General features: G+C 35.5%; 2 protein-coding genes across 2 annotated transcripts; both read left to right on the top strand.

Annotated features, from left to right (window-relative positions):
- LOC104787554 (cytochrome P450 705A20-like) lies at positions 1,069 to 2,709 on the top strand. The gene is made up of 2 exons (XM_010513156.1): positions 1,069 to 1,938; positions 2,083 to 2,709. Exons 1-2 carry the CDS (start codon positions 1,069 to 1,071, stop codon positions 2,707 to 2,709), a joined length of 1,497 nt encoding a protein of 498 aa, XP_010511458.1.
- On the top strand, positions 9,176 to 10,464 carry LOC104789564 (transcription factor MYB114-like). Its single transcript, XM_010515240.1, has 3 exons — positions 9,176 to 9,299; positions 9,763 to 9,892; positions 10,002 to 10,464. The coding sequence occupies exons 1-3, from the start codon at positions 9,176 to 9,178 to the stop codon at positions 10,462 to 10,464; spliced, it is 717 nt and encodes a 238-aa protein (XP_010513542.1).

The following is a 14,792-nucleotide window of genomic DNA, read 5'->3' as shown; positions in this document are numbered from 1 at the left end:
TCAACCCGAAGTACCAGCTTCTGATGGGGTCTTGTGGTCCGTCCTTTGCCACCCTTCCGCTCTGCCGCCGTGCTACTTTCTCGGTTATGCTAGGTCTTGTGCAGAGACCCCAGAGGTTGATTTTTTGGTGGGCCTGGTCCAATACTTCTTGGATTTGTGCTGCTTCCTTCCCCTTAGTGGGTTTGTGTTTCTGGTCCCCTAAAAGAGTCTGGATTGACTGCCTTTGTCTTCTATTTGTGAGGCCATTTGGGGTGTGCTTCCTTCTGCTATGAGAGTTACTAGTTTGCGTAAGAGTCGCTTATGGTCGAAGATCTTTGTGGTTTGGATATACTTCTATCCACCACTTCTATTGGATTGGATATACTTCTATCCTTTATCCTTGTTTTGCTTCCTTGTCCAGGTTATTGGAGAAAAGCATTCACCTGTCATCCTTGCTTCCAAGGCGTCTAAGCTACTGCTATTGTATTGCGCAGCCAGTCTCTGTTCTTGAAGGATGCTTTCTAGAGATTTCTTTCTCTGATGTTTTCAACGGCTTGTTAGCTTGGTGCCCTGTCACCTTTGTCTCTGCCGCCCAATTATGGATTGTCTTGCTTCCCTCTGTGGAAGTTTCAATCTCGTGCAACATCTTCCCTTGTGGTTCAGGTATTGTCCAAAGTAACCTCTCACTTTTCCGCTCTGCTATTATCAAGGATCGAGATTTTTGCGATTTTAGTTATTGCTGAAGTGTTAGGAATACTTTGTTCTATCATTCTGTATGCTTTTATTTGGCGTTTGGCCTTACGTTTGCATCAGGGAGTTTGTTAGCTTTGGCTCCTCCCTTTGTAATCTTTCCCTCCTTGGAAGATGTTTTAGTTTGATATAAAAATCTTGGTGCACAAAATAAAATAAAAAATAACTTGTAGTTAACAGAACAAACAAAAAAAAAGTGAAAACCCATGTCTATTGACATGAATTCATCACAATGCATCAAATTTAAATGCATTAATAACTACATCCGATAACACCATATATATATAATTAACAGATTCGTATTTATGCTTCATCTTCCACTTCAAGTTTTGAGCAACAATGGCAGAAATCATCACCCTTGACTTTCAAAACATTTCCATCTTCATCTTCCTATGTCTTTTCTCCCTCCTTTGTTACGGTCTCTTCTTCAAGAAACCAAAAGGGTTTCACCTGCCACCGAGCCCTCCTTCGCTACCAATCATCGGTCATCTTCACCATCTTCTCTCATCTCTACCACACAAGTCCTTCCAGAAACTCGCCTTCAAGTATGGACCTTTTCTCCATCTCCGTGTCTTCAACTTCCCTATAGTCCATGTCTCATCTGCCTCAATGGCCTACGAGATCTTCGGGACGCACGACGTGAACGTCTCGTATCGCTTTGTCCCAGTCAACAAAGACTCTCTAGTGTTTGGATCTTCGGGATTCGTCACCGCTCCTTATGGAGATTACTGGAAGTTCATGAAGAAGCTCATATCCACGAAACTGCTCCGGTCACATGCGATCGAGCTGTCCAGAGGTATTCGTGCAGAGGAGGTACGACGGTTTTGCCTCGATCTGCTCGATAAGGCAAGGAAGAAGGAGAGCGTTGAGATCGGTAAAGAAGCACTGAAGCTCACTAACAACATCATCTGTAGGATGAGCATGGGGAGGAGTTGTTCAGAGGAGAACGGTGTGGCAGAGAGAGCAAGGGAATTGGTTAACAAATCTTTTGCCTTATCAGTGAAGCTCTTCTTTTCAAACATTTTCAGAAAAGAGATAATGGGAGTTTCGCGTGAATTCGACGAGTTTCTTGAGAGGATCCTAGTGGAACACGAGGAGAAACTTGAGGGGACTCAAGATAGGGACATGATGGATTATTTGTTGGAAGCTTATAGAAACGAAGAAGCAGAGTATAAGATCACTAGAAAACAGATCAAGTCTTTAATTGTGGTAAGTTAGATGTTTTTTTTTTTTTTTTTTTAATAACTAAGAGGTTCTGGACCAGAGCATTTTTATAAAAAAAGTTGGATGTTTTTTAGTTGTTTTGTTCATAAACCATGTTTGGAGTTTAGTTCTGACTAAAAAAAACTGTAGGAAATTTTCCTTGGAGGCACTGACAGCTCGGCGCAGAATATACAATGGACGATGGCGGAGATACTTAACAAGCCCAACGTTTTCGAGAAATTGAGAGAAGAAATCGATTCCGTTGTGGGGGAGAAAAGGTTGATTCAAGAATCAGATCTTCCAAACCTCCCTTATTTGCAAGCTGTCGTTAAAGAAGGGCTAAGATTGCATCCGTCAGCTCCTCTCTTGTTAAGGGTATTCGGAGAAAGTTGTGAGATCAAAGAGTTCTACATACCGGAGAAAACAACACTTGTTGTTAATCTCTATGCTGTGAATAGAGATCCTGATTCTTGGGAAGATCCTGATTTGTTTAAGCCAGAGAGGTTTTTAGCTTCTTCGGGATCAGGAGAAGAAGAAAAGATAAGAGAGCAAGCCTTGAAGTACGTTACTTTTGGAGGTGGAAGGAGGACATGTCCTGCGGTAAAACTAGCTCATATTTTTATGGAAACTGCGATTGGAGCGATGGTGCAGTGTTTTGACTGGAGAATTAAAGGAGATAAAGTATACATGGAAGAGGCTGTTTCAGGACTGAGTTTGAAAATGGCTCATCCTCTTGAGTGCACTCCTGTTGTACGATTTGACCCTTTCAGCTTTTGATTTACATAATCCAAGATCCGTGACTTGTTAAGATCAAAGACGTTCAACTGTAGTTCTGCTTGGTGTATTTCAAAGTCAAGTATGTAAAAATATTATACATTTTAATGTGAGTTTTGTCTTCCGGTTAAAAAAATAAAAATCACGTTCATACTAGCGTCAATGATTCTTATATAAAAACACACATCATTAATAACATTCTAATAAATTTCGTTTATTATTAACAAGGTGTTAGTCCAGGACGCGTGGATTCTTACATAATCACTATTTTATTTTAAAAAATAATATAAATTAACATGTTTTTATTATTTTATTTTTTCGGTGTACCTTAAAATTTAAATAAAATTGTAACATCCGTGTTCCGGGAATAGAGTTTGAGATATGTTGAATAAACCAAAAAAAAAAGGATTTTAATTGATTTTGGTTTAATTAAATCCTGGTTTAATCGAATTAAATCAAAAACTCCTAATTCCCCTCATAAAGTCACGCCTCTTCTCTATGTTTTTGCTATTCTCGACATTGTTATGACTTATGAGAGAGAAAGGGAGAGAACTCTTGGTTATTTGGTGTAAAAGAGGAAGAGAAGGAGATCAAACTTTTTCTTTAGAGTAATGAGAGAAATAGAACTGTCAGGATTTGAGAGAAGGAGGATCCGATTACTCAAATCGTTTCAAAAAGAGATATCGGCAGTTTCGTAGGGCTTTTCTTCTTAGTCGCGGATTGTGACCAGCGGATGTTTCGGGATCTATTGCGGTTTCATCTGAGCTCTGATTGTACTGAAATTTTGTGGGAAGCTTCTGGACGTCTAGCCTTGCTTTTCACCGGAGGGATTGGAAAGTTAACAGTTCGTTTTGAATTCGTGGTTTCACTTGTAAGGTTGTTCCTTTCTGATTTTTCTGCCAGTTTGTTTTCAATATTTGTTTGTTGTTGTTAGGAGCGAGTTTGGTTGTTCTTGAATGTTGGAGGGCTTCTCTTTTGGTTGTAGTTATTTTTGTGAATCACTTGTTAAGGTGAGTGCGTGACCATGAGCTTATCTAAGCGATTGGGTTGTATGATTTGTTTTGTGTGATGATGTGTAGGTGTAGTGAAAGTGTTATTGGTTGTTCAGTTTAATGGTTGGTTTGTTATATTTTATTTGTAGTTGTACTCTTGATTTGCTTGTGTATATAGCTCGTAGATGGGAGTATCGTCTTACTGGATATTTCTTGTAATACTTACGCATCTCATTGTGTTTGTGGTGCAGGTAGAGGTAAAGTGTGATCGTGAGATCATGGCAATGAAGAGAAGGATGTTATAGGGGTTTAGTTGTATGCTTTGGTTTCTGCTAGGTTGTTAAATTGGAATGTTGATGTTAGAACCATGGTTTAAGTTTCTAGCATTTTAATTTATGATTCTGGTAATTGTTGGTTTATTATTATTGGTATTTTCTGCTGCTTATTTTGTGTTTTGGGTTTCTGGTTATTTAAATCAAGTCGTTTCAGTTTGGTATTATAGCCCTTACGGTTCTAGGTATGGGTTCACTATGTTTTTGTTGTTGGTTTTTGGATTTGCATGCCTTTGATTGATTATGTGAGTTACTCGATTGTGTGTGGCATGAAGTCCTACAACATTCTCTTCGAGCCTTCAATGAGATTCCACAGTATGTTATGTTTCTTTGTGTGGTTTTGGTTTGTTTTTATGCTTGTTAGCCTCTGATCTTGGAAGAGCAGTGGTTAAAGGTGTTTGAGTTTTTAGTCGTGGACGTGTGCGTGGTCGTGAATGTGGTCGGACAGGTTCCCGAGGCCAGCGAGTGTGTGGTCCAGAGTTCCACGAGGAGGTATGTAAGAGGGTCGCAAGCGTATCAGGAGGGACCAGAGGGGGTCAGCCGGTGAGCATGCTGGATGTGCTAGGACCCCAGGTGGAGCCCAGGGTCGAGGGTCATGAATGTGTGGCTGATGCGCCAGGATTGTGTGGGCAGTGGTGCTGGAATCTCGGGAAGGGGAGCTGTAGCAGATATGAGCTGGCAAGGGCATGGTTGCGAGGTGCATAAGTTCACAAGAAAACTTCATGGTAGTATAAACCAGTCGTTGCGACGATGGTGGATAAATTTCATTGGAGATGGACAGGGTTGCTAGATTCAAGGTTTTGGTAAGGTTGCTGGGAGAAATAAGTCAAGTGGTTTGAGTTGGCGGCCTGCATATTGTTTGATACGGTGAATCAGAATATGCGAACGTATGGTACTTGTTTGTTTGATTGCACTTGTATTGATGATTTGCTGTGGAGAATTGCCAAGCGGGAAAGCTATGTTGAAATAAGCTGTCTTTTGGAAGTTTTCCTTAGTGGCAAGTTACTAGAGGTTCTTGAACGGGCAAGAGGGTTGATATTCAGGTGGCGGATGAGTTGGAGCCGGCATACTTTATTGTCAGTCCAGTAGAGTTGAAGAAGCAATTAGAGGATATGTTAAAGAAGGGATTAATTCATCCTAGTGTATCACCATAGGGAGCGCCAATGTCGTTGGTTAAGAAGAAGGACGAGAGTTTTCACTTGTGCATTGATTATCGGGGTTTGAACAGGGTCACTGTGAAGAACAAGTACCCTCTTCCCAAGATCGATGAGTTGTTGGAATAGTTGAGAGGTGCTACTTGGTTCTCCAAGATTGATCTGGCGTCGGGTTATCATCATATTCAGATAGAAGAGGCAGACGTTAGGAATATTGCATTCAGGACGAGATATGGGCATTATGAGTTTATGGTGATGCCTATCGGGTTGACTAATGCACAAGCAGCGTTTATGAGATTGATGAACAACATGTTTCAGGAGTTTCTGCATGTGTCTGTCATCATTTTCATCGACGACATCCTGGTATATTCTAAGAGTTCTGAGGAGCATGCAGTGCATTTGAGGGCAGTTCTGGAGAAGCTGTGGGAGCAGAAGTTGTTTGCTAAGTTGAGCAAGTGTAGTTTCTGGCAGTGTGAGATGGGGTTTTTGGTTCATATTGTTTATACAGAGGGAGTTTCTGTAGATCCGGAGAATATTCAGGCTATCAGAGATTGGCCTTGACCGCATAATGCCATGGAGATCAAGAGTTTCCTTAGGTTGGCAGGTTATTACAGGAGGTTTGTGTAGGGGTTTGCGAGCAGAACACGTTTGATGACTAAGTTGACAAGGAAGGATGTTCCTTTTGTTTGGTCACAGGAGTGCGAGGAGGGCTTTGCAAGCCTAAAGGAGATGCTGACTACTTTGCCAGTGTTGGCATTGTCAGAGCAGGGAGAACCCTATGTGGTTTATACAGATGCATCTAGAGTTGGTTTGGGGTGTGTGTTGATGCAGCATGGAAAGGTAATTGCCTATGCTTCGCGGCAGTTGCGGAAGCATGATGGCAATTATCCTACTCATGATTTAGAGATGGCTGTTGTAGTTTTTGCTCTGAAAATTTGGAGATCTTATCTTTACGGTGCAAAGGTGCAGGTGTTTACAGATCATAAGAGACTGAAGTATATATTCACTCAGGTTGAGCTGAATTTGAGGCAGAGGCGGTGGATGGAGCTGGTGTCAGATTATAATTTGGAGATAGCCTACCACCCTGGTAAGGCTAACTTGGTTGTTAGCGCTCTAAGGCGGAAGCGGGCGGCTTTGGCTCAAGATCAGGATATGGAGTCTTTGGTAGGAGAAATCAGTGCGTTGAGGTTGTGTGCGGTTTCTCAGGAGCCGTTGGGTTTGGAGGCGGCTGATAAAGTATATCTTTTAAGCAGGGTGTGGTTTGCTCAAGAGAAGGATTTGGGGCTGGTAAATGCCTCTAAGGATGTTGATTCAAAGTATCAGGTCTCAGCTAATGGTACTCATTTGGTGCACAGGCGGATTTGTGTGCCCAAGGATGAGGAGTTGAGGCAGGAGATCCTGAGGGAGGCTCATGCGAGCATGTTCTCTATTCATCCAGGGGCGATTAATATGTACCATGATCTCAAGAAGTACTATCACTGGGTCGGGATGAAGAAGGATGTAGCTAGTTGGGTCGCGAGGTGCAATGTTTGTCAGCTAGTGAAGGCTGAGCATCAGGTTCCAGGTGGTGGCTGAAGAGTCTGCCCATTCCAGAGTGGAAGTGGGATATGATCACGATTGACTTTGTGGTAGGATTGCCAGTGTCTCGGACCTTTGATGCTATTTGGGTCATTGGGGACCGGTTGACTAAGTCGGCACATTTTGTGAATCACTTGTTAAGGTGAGTGCGTGACCATGAGCTTATCTAAGCGATGTGGTTTTATGACTTGTTTTGTATGATGATGTGTAAATGTGGTGAAAGTGTTATTGGTTGTTCAGTTTAATGGTTGGTTTGTTATACTTTATTTGTAGTTGTACTCTTGATTTGCTTGTGTGTATAGCTCGTAGATGGGAGGACCGCCTCACTGGGTATTTTTGGTAATACTCACGCATCTCATTATGTTTGTGGTGCAGGTAGAGGCAAAGTGTGACCGTGGGATCATGGCAATGAAAAGGAGGATGTTCTAGGGTCTTTGTTGTATGCTTTGGTTTCTGCTAGGTTGTTAGAATTGGAATGTTGATGTTAAAACCATGGTTCAAGTTGCTAGCATTTTGGTTTATGATTCTGGTAATTATTGGTTTATTATTATTGGTATTATCCGCTGCTTAATTTGTGTTTTGGGTTTCCGGATATTTAAATAAATATTTTGGGTTATTTATTTATTATTTATTATTATTATTTACTTATTATTTATTATTAAAAAAAACGGGTCGGGTCGTTTCAGTTTGGTATCAGAGCCCTTACAGTTCTAGGTATGGATTGACTGCGTTTATGTTGTTGATGTTTGGATTTGCATGCCTTTGATTGATTATGTGAGTTAGTCAATTGTGTGTGGCATGAAGTCCTAGAACATACTCTTCGAGCCTTCAATGAGATTCCACGGTATGTTATGTTTCTTTGTGTGGTTTTGGTTTGTTTTTATGCTTGTTAGCCTCTGATCTTGGAAGAGCAGTGGTTAAAGGTGTTTGAGTTGTTGGTCGTGGACGTGGGTGTGGTCGTGGATGTGGTCGGACAGGTTCCCGAGGCCAGTGAGTGTATGGTCCAGAGTTGCACGAGGAGGTACGTCAGAGGGTCGCAAGCGTATTAGGAAGGACTAGAGGAGATTAGCTAGTGAGCGTGCTGGAAACCCTTAAGCTTTATTTTTTGAAAATTTTTGAGAGAGAGAGAGAGAGAGAGAGAGAGAGAGAGAGAGAGAGAGAGAGAGAGAGAGAGAGAGAGACCTAGAGAGCTTTTGGAGAGACAAGTCAACAACTCAGCCTTCTTGAGAGAAGTTTCTAAACTCCTTTGTTTTCTCTGTTGATTCTTTTATGATATATGTTTTATTCATTATGATTGTTTCTTTCACCATGTCAAAGTAGATCTCTTGTTAGGTTCAAGGTTTTCAGAGGGTTTTTATGGTCTATTAGATCTATTGATTATTTAGGATTTATTATCTTCTATGATCTTCATCTTTGGTTGTTCTTCATATTAATTCTTGATTGATCACATAGAATTAATAACCTAGGAAAATAAATTGATATGAGAATAAAATTGATTTTCAAACAAAAAATTTTGATGAGCAAAATTACTTTTTGCAAAGAGATTTGATTTACTAATTTTGTCAACAAACTAAATTTGATTTTAAAACTGGTTTTTTAACTTTAATTTACAAAGAGATTTAGATTTTTGAGTTTTAAAACTTAGATAATATATGCGGTGAGAATTGATTTATTTTACAATAAGGTTTAGAGTTTTAAATCTTATTTTAATTGATTGAATCCTAATTTATTAATTGATTTGATATCCCATAATTTCCTAGAAAAGTTTCCTAGACCTAGTATTTTAATTTCTTGAATTGACACATCTTTAATTTAATATTTTGCATTGATATTTTCAATTCAAATACTTTTATTTAGTGTAATAATAAAACTCTATAATTTATAGTGTGATCTTGAGTTTTTGTCGATTCGACCTCCAAATACTACAACTGCAAAATTGTTAATACCTTTAGGATATTACAATTTGAGCTTATCAGCTCGTATGGCAGATAGTATCAGGTTCGGATTCATTTTGGGTCGCCTGGATAAATATAGTGGCACAAGCATGCGTTATAGTGAATATTTTTTGCAGTGAACATTTTAACAAGTTAAGTTGATTTTTACACAATAATAATTGTTTTTGACATATTTTTGTAGTTACGGATACATCTAAATTTGTAATAATAGTCTCATTTACTCAAACCAAACAAATTTTGGCCAACAACAAAGTGTGAAATGTGGATATCAAATATGCACGTTGTCACTTCCCCCCCTCACATGTGTAACAGTATTTCTTTACTCTCTCTATATATGCCTCAAATGTGGATTCCATATACACTGTTCCTCGACATCTTCTTTTCATTATATATATATATATATATATATCTTTCATAAGTTATTTAATTAGATATCTTATAACTTTTATTATTAGTCCATGGAGGGATCGTCGTCCAAAGGTTTGAGAAAAGGTGCATGGACTCCCGAAGAAGATAGTCTTTTGAGGCAATGCATTAATAAGTATGGGGAAGGCAAATGGCATCAAGTTCCTTTACGTGCTGGTATATTATACTATATACATATACTACTAAGTTCAAATATATTCGTAAACACGTATAGATTTTATACGCTTTAGACAATCATTTTTTCCAAAATTCAGATTCAGAGTAAAGCGTGTAATAAAGAGTACAGTGAGAAGTATTCTTAACATTTCTTTTCTCGTTCCTCATGTTTATTACGACGAGTAAAATAAACTAAGTCTTTTTCGTTTTCAAGATTTTGACTGTAATACTATGCAGAATTAAATCTATGATGTTGTTAACCAACGTGCCAGTTCAAATCTTGATAAAAAAATTGGTAACATTTCTATGTGTGTAACAAATCTTGATCCATTTTTATTCATTACTGTTTAAGATTCTTTTTGATAAAATTTAATGTAATTGCAGTAAGTACACTTTATAAATTTTACTTTTATATTAACAAGTATATACTTAGTAGATTTTATCTCGATTATGGGTTATCTAGGGTTAAACCGATGCAGGAAGAGCTGCAGATTAAGATGGGTGAACTATTTGAATCCGAATATCAACAGAGGAGAATTTACTTCTGCTGAAGTTGATCTTCTCCTTCGCCTTCATAAGCTTCTAGGAAACAGGTTTATATTGTTAATCAGATATAAATTTAAATTATTTAGACATTGTAATGATCAAATACTACTAAATCATATATACACAAATATATCATTCATATATATACATGCTTAGGTGGTCACTGATTGCTGGTAGATTGCCTGGTCGGACCGCTAATGATGTCAAGAATTACTGGAACACCAATTTGGCTAAGAAGAAAGAACCGTATTGTACGAGCATAATGAGAAATAAAGAAGGACCTTGTTCAGCTACGGCACCGGCTCACAAACACAATGTTATAAGGCCTCGACCTCGATACTTCTCCAACAACAATGGGTGGAGCTCGGTCAACAATCGGTCAGAAATTAGCATTGGCGAAGTAAGCACAAAATATGGTAGTATCACAAGTAACAAAGATGACAAGAAATGTGATTTCGTCGACAATCAAGTAGATGGAGAGAGTATGCGGGGGAAGAGATTGCTGGAAGTGAACCAAGAGGCGGATGCAGTGGGTAATGTAGGTATTACAATCAATGAGGGAGACAGTTCTTCGATCGATTCAATGGCTTCCACGTTTGAAAATCTTGGGAGTTTGTAATTGTTCAATGCAGATACTGCAGAGGTGGTTTAGGTTATTACTCAGTGATTATCTTGGGTTTGCTTTGAGGTGTTATTATTTAACATTTTTATTTGGTAATACATGCAGTTTACTTAACCAAATCAAGACTTGTTCTGACACTTACAACGGCTATACGGTAAAATGGCAAAAGAGATCGGATGCATTGAAAATCAAAATCAAGAGTATTCTAAGACCATTTTGTTTGGTGAATCTATTTTTTTCTTTTCTTTTTGAACGAAACGGTGAATCTATTTCTTTTGTTCTTCTTTTGTTTGGTTTTCATTTCATTTGGCTATATGTACTACGTGCATCTGATTTTACTCTTCTTCCTCCCAATTAAACGATGACAACACTCTAGTTATATAAGTTCTTAACTATTTACATCAAAAAAGTAAAAGTAGAAAAAGATATAAAAGTGATTAATTGAGAAATTTAAACATGTCGTTAAAAATCACACGACATCACCAGTGCAGAGAAATTCAACCTTTTTTATTTTTAGGCTGAATGGAATGAATTTTTAAATTGGTTTTTAGCTCTTTGGTTTTGAGATTTTAGTTTTTGGTTTTTTCCTAAAAAGTTTAAAACATTTATAAAAGTAACAATGAAAATTGAAAAATAAAAGAAAAACAATCATGATTAGAAAAACCACTATAAGATAGTTTTGGGGGTTTTTTTTTTTTTTTTTGTAAATGGGTAAAATCTGCCAAAACCTAGATTCCCTATTTTATAAGGAAATCAATTTTATAAAATCTTAAATGGCAATAAATTTTTAGAAAAACTAAAACCTAAATCTATTTATATTTATTTATTTAAAATTGCAGTCTTAAAAACAAATCCGCTAAATATTAGTAGAGAAGTACTCTCACAAAAAACTGAGATGTTGTACTCACAGAGCTCATGTACTTTTTTTAATAAATGCCCTTTACTTCTGATTATTATTTACAGAAATATGTCATTGAAATATTACGAGCCAATACTTTTGATTATTATTTTTTTAAATAGAAAGATTTAATCAACTATTAAATCCAAAAATCTATTTAATTATCATTTTCATAACCTATTTAATTATTAAAAGTAAATTACATTTCATAAACAAAAAAAAATATTCATTTATTTACCACTTTTATCATTTTTCTCAATACTTTTTTAAATTTAGGATTAGTTTAAATTAAATTGATTAGCCTAAAAATATTGCTTTATCTATTTAATGGTAAATTGATATAATTAATAATGTGAAACATAAAATATGTGAATTTGATTTTTAGAAACACAAAAAGACACCAACACTTACTACACGACCTTAAAATTCTTTTCCAAGTTCAAATATTTCACTGGTGAAACATATTTTACAACAAAAAAAATGCAAATCTGAATAAACGAAAAAAAAACTTTACTTATATATTTTGTTTAATACAAACAAATCTTAAATCTCAGATAATAATTTTACTCATAATATTTTATCATAATATTTTATTTATTTTTCATAATATTTTGGTACCTAGTAACTATACATATGCGACACAATTTTAAACGATTAATTTTTTTAAGAAAATTGAAAGAAAGGATAGGACATACTATATACAACAAATATAATCAGATACTATATTCTTTTTCTAGTTTTCATTATATAATAAAAATAAAATTGTATAAATAGATTAATATTGTATTTTTCTTAGAAACTAAACCAATAACTCAAATCTTAAACCCTAAACCCTCAACATAAAACCAGTGTAGTTTCGTAGTTTATTAGAATATGCTATGAATAAACATGTAATGATCAAAAATATAATATATAGTAACATTTCTTTTGTGTGTTTATGTGTACAGACGTCTTTTCACTTAAATCAATGTAACAATACCACTAGTATTTTTTTTTTCCGATAAAAAGAAACTTAAACTATATATGTTATAAAGCAAAACATTAAATTCATTTTTATTTATATTACGAGATTGAATTAGTTTATATAAATAAATTGAAGAAAAACCTATCAGAAGAGGAACTAGTTTATGAGAGCACAAGAAAAAATAGGAAAAAAAAATAGCATGTGAAATAGTGTGTAGTAGACACCACATGTTATTGTTTAATAACCAATTGTAAGGCTGATTCAATTGCTACGAATGCCTTTATGGCTGTTGTAAGCGCTACCAATTCGCCAAGTTATCAATGAATTCCATTTTTTCTTTTTGGTTTTGGTTCGGTATATATCAGATTGGACTCATCAGTTTTTATAATCTCGTTAAGAATTTCGTTTTGGAATATATCAGATTCGAGTCATCAGTTTTTATAGTTTCTCTGGTTTCTGAAAAATAAAGTTTAAGAAATTCTTTATTTGCTAAATAAATAAAGAAATCTATTCTATTTCTACATGGATATAAGTTATCTGAAAAACTGTCGATCGAAATATCTAAATCGTATATTTATATATACCACTAGACTACACCCACATATACGCAGGTTTTCATTTGAAATTCATTTATAACCCATGTAAAAGAAATTAAAAACTAAAAGTTAAAAACTAATTAAACTGTCTAAAAATTTAGCACTAAGTTATTTCAAACACAGCAAATATGCATACGAATACGTTAAAAATATCATTACTGATTGCTTTCAAACATCGAGCTCGTTAGCTGCGGTTATGGCTCAAATGCTATCTCACAGGGCCACACATGTTTGGGTTACGGAGGCTGATTCATTTGATACTGTCACAAAAAAAATGTTTTTGTGATAGAGGCTGATTCAAATGATATTATCCTTGATCATCTGAATCATTTTTGGTGATATTTCTTACAATTCCTCATTTTTCACACGCGGTTAACAGTATATTTTTTTAAAAAAATTAAATTCTATAATGTGAATTTATAAATCATTAATTGAATAAATCTTTGAGAGTAGAATCAAATTTGGGGAAAGAAAAATAATTATGACCTTTAGAGAGTTAAAAAAAAAATAAGGAAAGAAATGTTTTTGTTGATACTGTATTTTAATTTGGTTTACCACCAAACCCTAGTGTGCTGGGAAGTGGGAACGTTCAAACCCTAAAATCACCCAGTCAATCACCTTTGTTGACGTGGCTTGCTCCTTTCACAAAACAAAAATAAAATCTATTGGATTTGATACCATTTCAGACGTCGCCATATTGGAAGATATACATACTTCAGACGTCGCGATATAGCCACAAACGTGGTCAAGCATTATCTGTATCCAAAAAAATTATATTCATTATTAATAATTTTAATTTATTTAAATTTTAAATTCAATATGATATCGGTGAATAGTGCCTCCGATTGGATCGACGTACCATTACTTCACTAGGGTTGTTGTTGGATTTTAGCACTGATGCTAGTAGGCAGGGCCACTGTGATCAAGGGTGGTGTGTTGACAAACATGTCCAATTGCAGAAGACAACTAAAGAGATAGAACTACGAACAACTACAGTACGACCAGATTAAGACTGGTGCCTTATGCATGTATTTAATTTACAATAACAAATTAAATTGATGTATATGAAAAGAAGCAGTTATTCGAATTATATACTCCTGTTAGGTTAATATATAAAGACATGATTTGATTCCACAATGATATAACTTTTAATATGAAGAGGAAAATGGCAGAAAATTGTAATTATAATTAGGGTGATCCAAAGTCGGTGGGCATAAGTACACTGATCCAGAGATTAACATAAGGAAAACATCCACATGCTTCTCACAAAATGCAAATTGGCCTAAATATTTCGGAAACATGATAAACAAAAACTCTCACATTTCCTAAATATCTTTGAAAAATCCTTTTTTTTCCTGGGTTTTGAAACCCTAACATTTCAATAAATGGTAAAATAACCCGTAGTACTAATAAATCTGCACATATATATATATATATATATATATATATCATCCAAAATCTATCATTTATAAAAAAAATTACTCCAAAATTGAATCAAGCCTAAACTCAGACCGAAATAAAATTGAGATCTAGTCTGAACTTGTTTTCCTGAATATGAAATCAATTGTCCAAATTGATAATTTGAAATAATTTACGTAAAAAAACTTTCTAATGGTAACCAAACCAATTTACTATATATATCTCTCCTAGGAGTTGAATCATGATTTCATACAAGCTCTTTGGTCATTTAAAAAAATGTTGAAATGGCGAACAAGAATTTAGGAAGAAAAAATCTTAAATCAAAATGTTTTATTTATTAATATTATATAATATTATGATGTGTATGATTTTTAAGTTGAGTATAATTAATGATACTAATTAAGGGTTATTTAATTTTTAATAAAAAATAAGGGTTGAAAATACCACA

The sequence above is a fragment of the Camelina sativa genome, chromosome 5 (genome assembly GCF_000633955.1).
Source record: "Camelina sativa cultivar DH55 chromosome 5, Cs, whole genome shotgun sequence".
NCBI classification, from domain to species: Eukaryota; Viridiplantae; Streptophyta; class Magnoliopsida; order Brassicales; family Brassicaceae; genus Camelina; species Camelina sativa.
This window is presented reverse-complemented; position numbering and strand designations above follow the sequence as displayed.

Excerpts from the sequence above, each read along its gene's own strand:
- LOC104787554 (XM_010513156.1), top strand. The coding sequence starts at position 1,069 with ATGGCAGAAATCATCACCCTTGACTTTCAAAACATTTCCATCTTCATC. Across the intron at positions 1,939-2,082 it reads AGATCAAGTCTTTAATTGTG|GAAATTTTCCTTGGAGGCAC; the intron begins GTAAGTTAGATG and ends AAAAAACTGTAG.
- LOC104789564 (XM_010515240.1), top strand. The coding sequence starts at position 9,176 with ATGGAGGGATCGTCGTCCAAAGGTTTGAGAAAAGGTGCATGGACTCCC. Across the intron at positions 9,300-9,762 it reads TCAAGTTCCTTTACGTGCTG|GGTTAAACCGATGCAGGAAG; the intron begins GTATATTATACT and ends TGGGTTATCTAG. Across the intron at positions 9,893-10,001 it reads CATAAGCTTCTAGGAAACAG|GTGGTCACTGATTGCTGGTA; the intron begins GTTTATATTGTT and ends ATACATGCTTAG.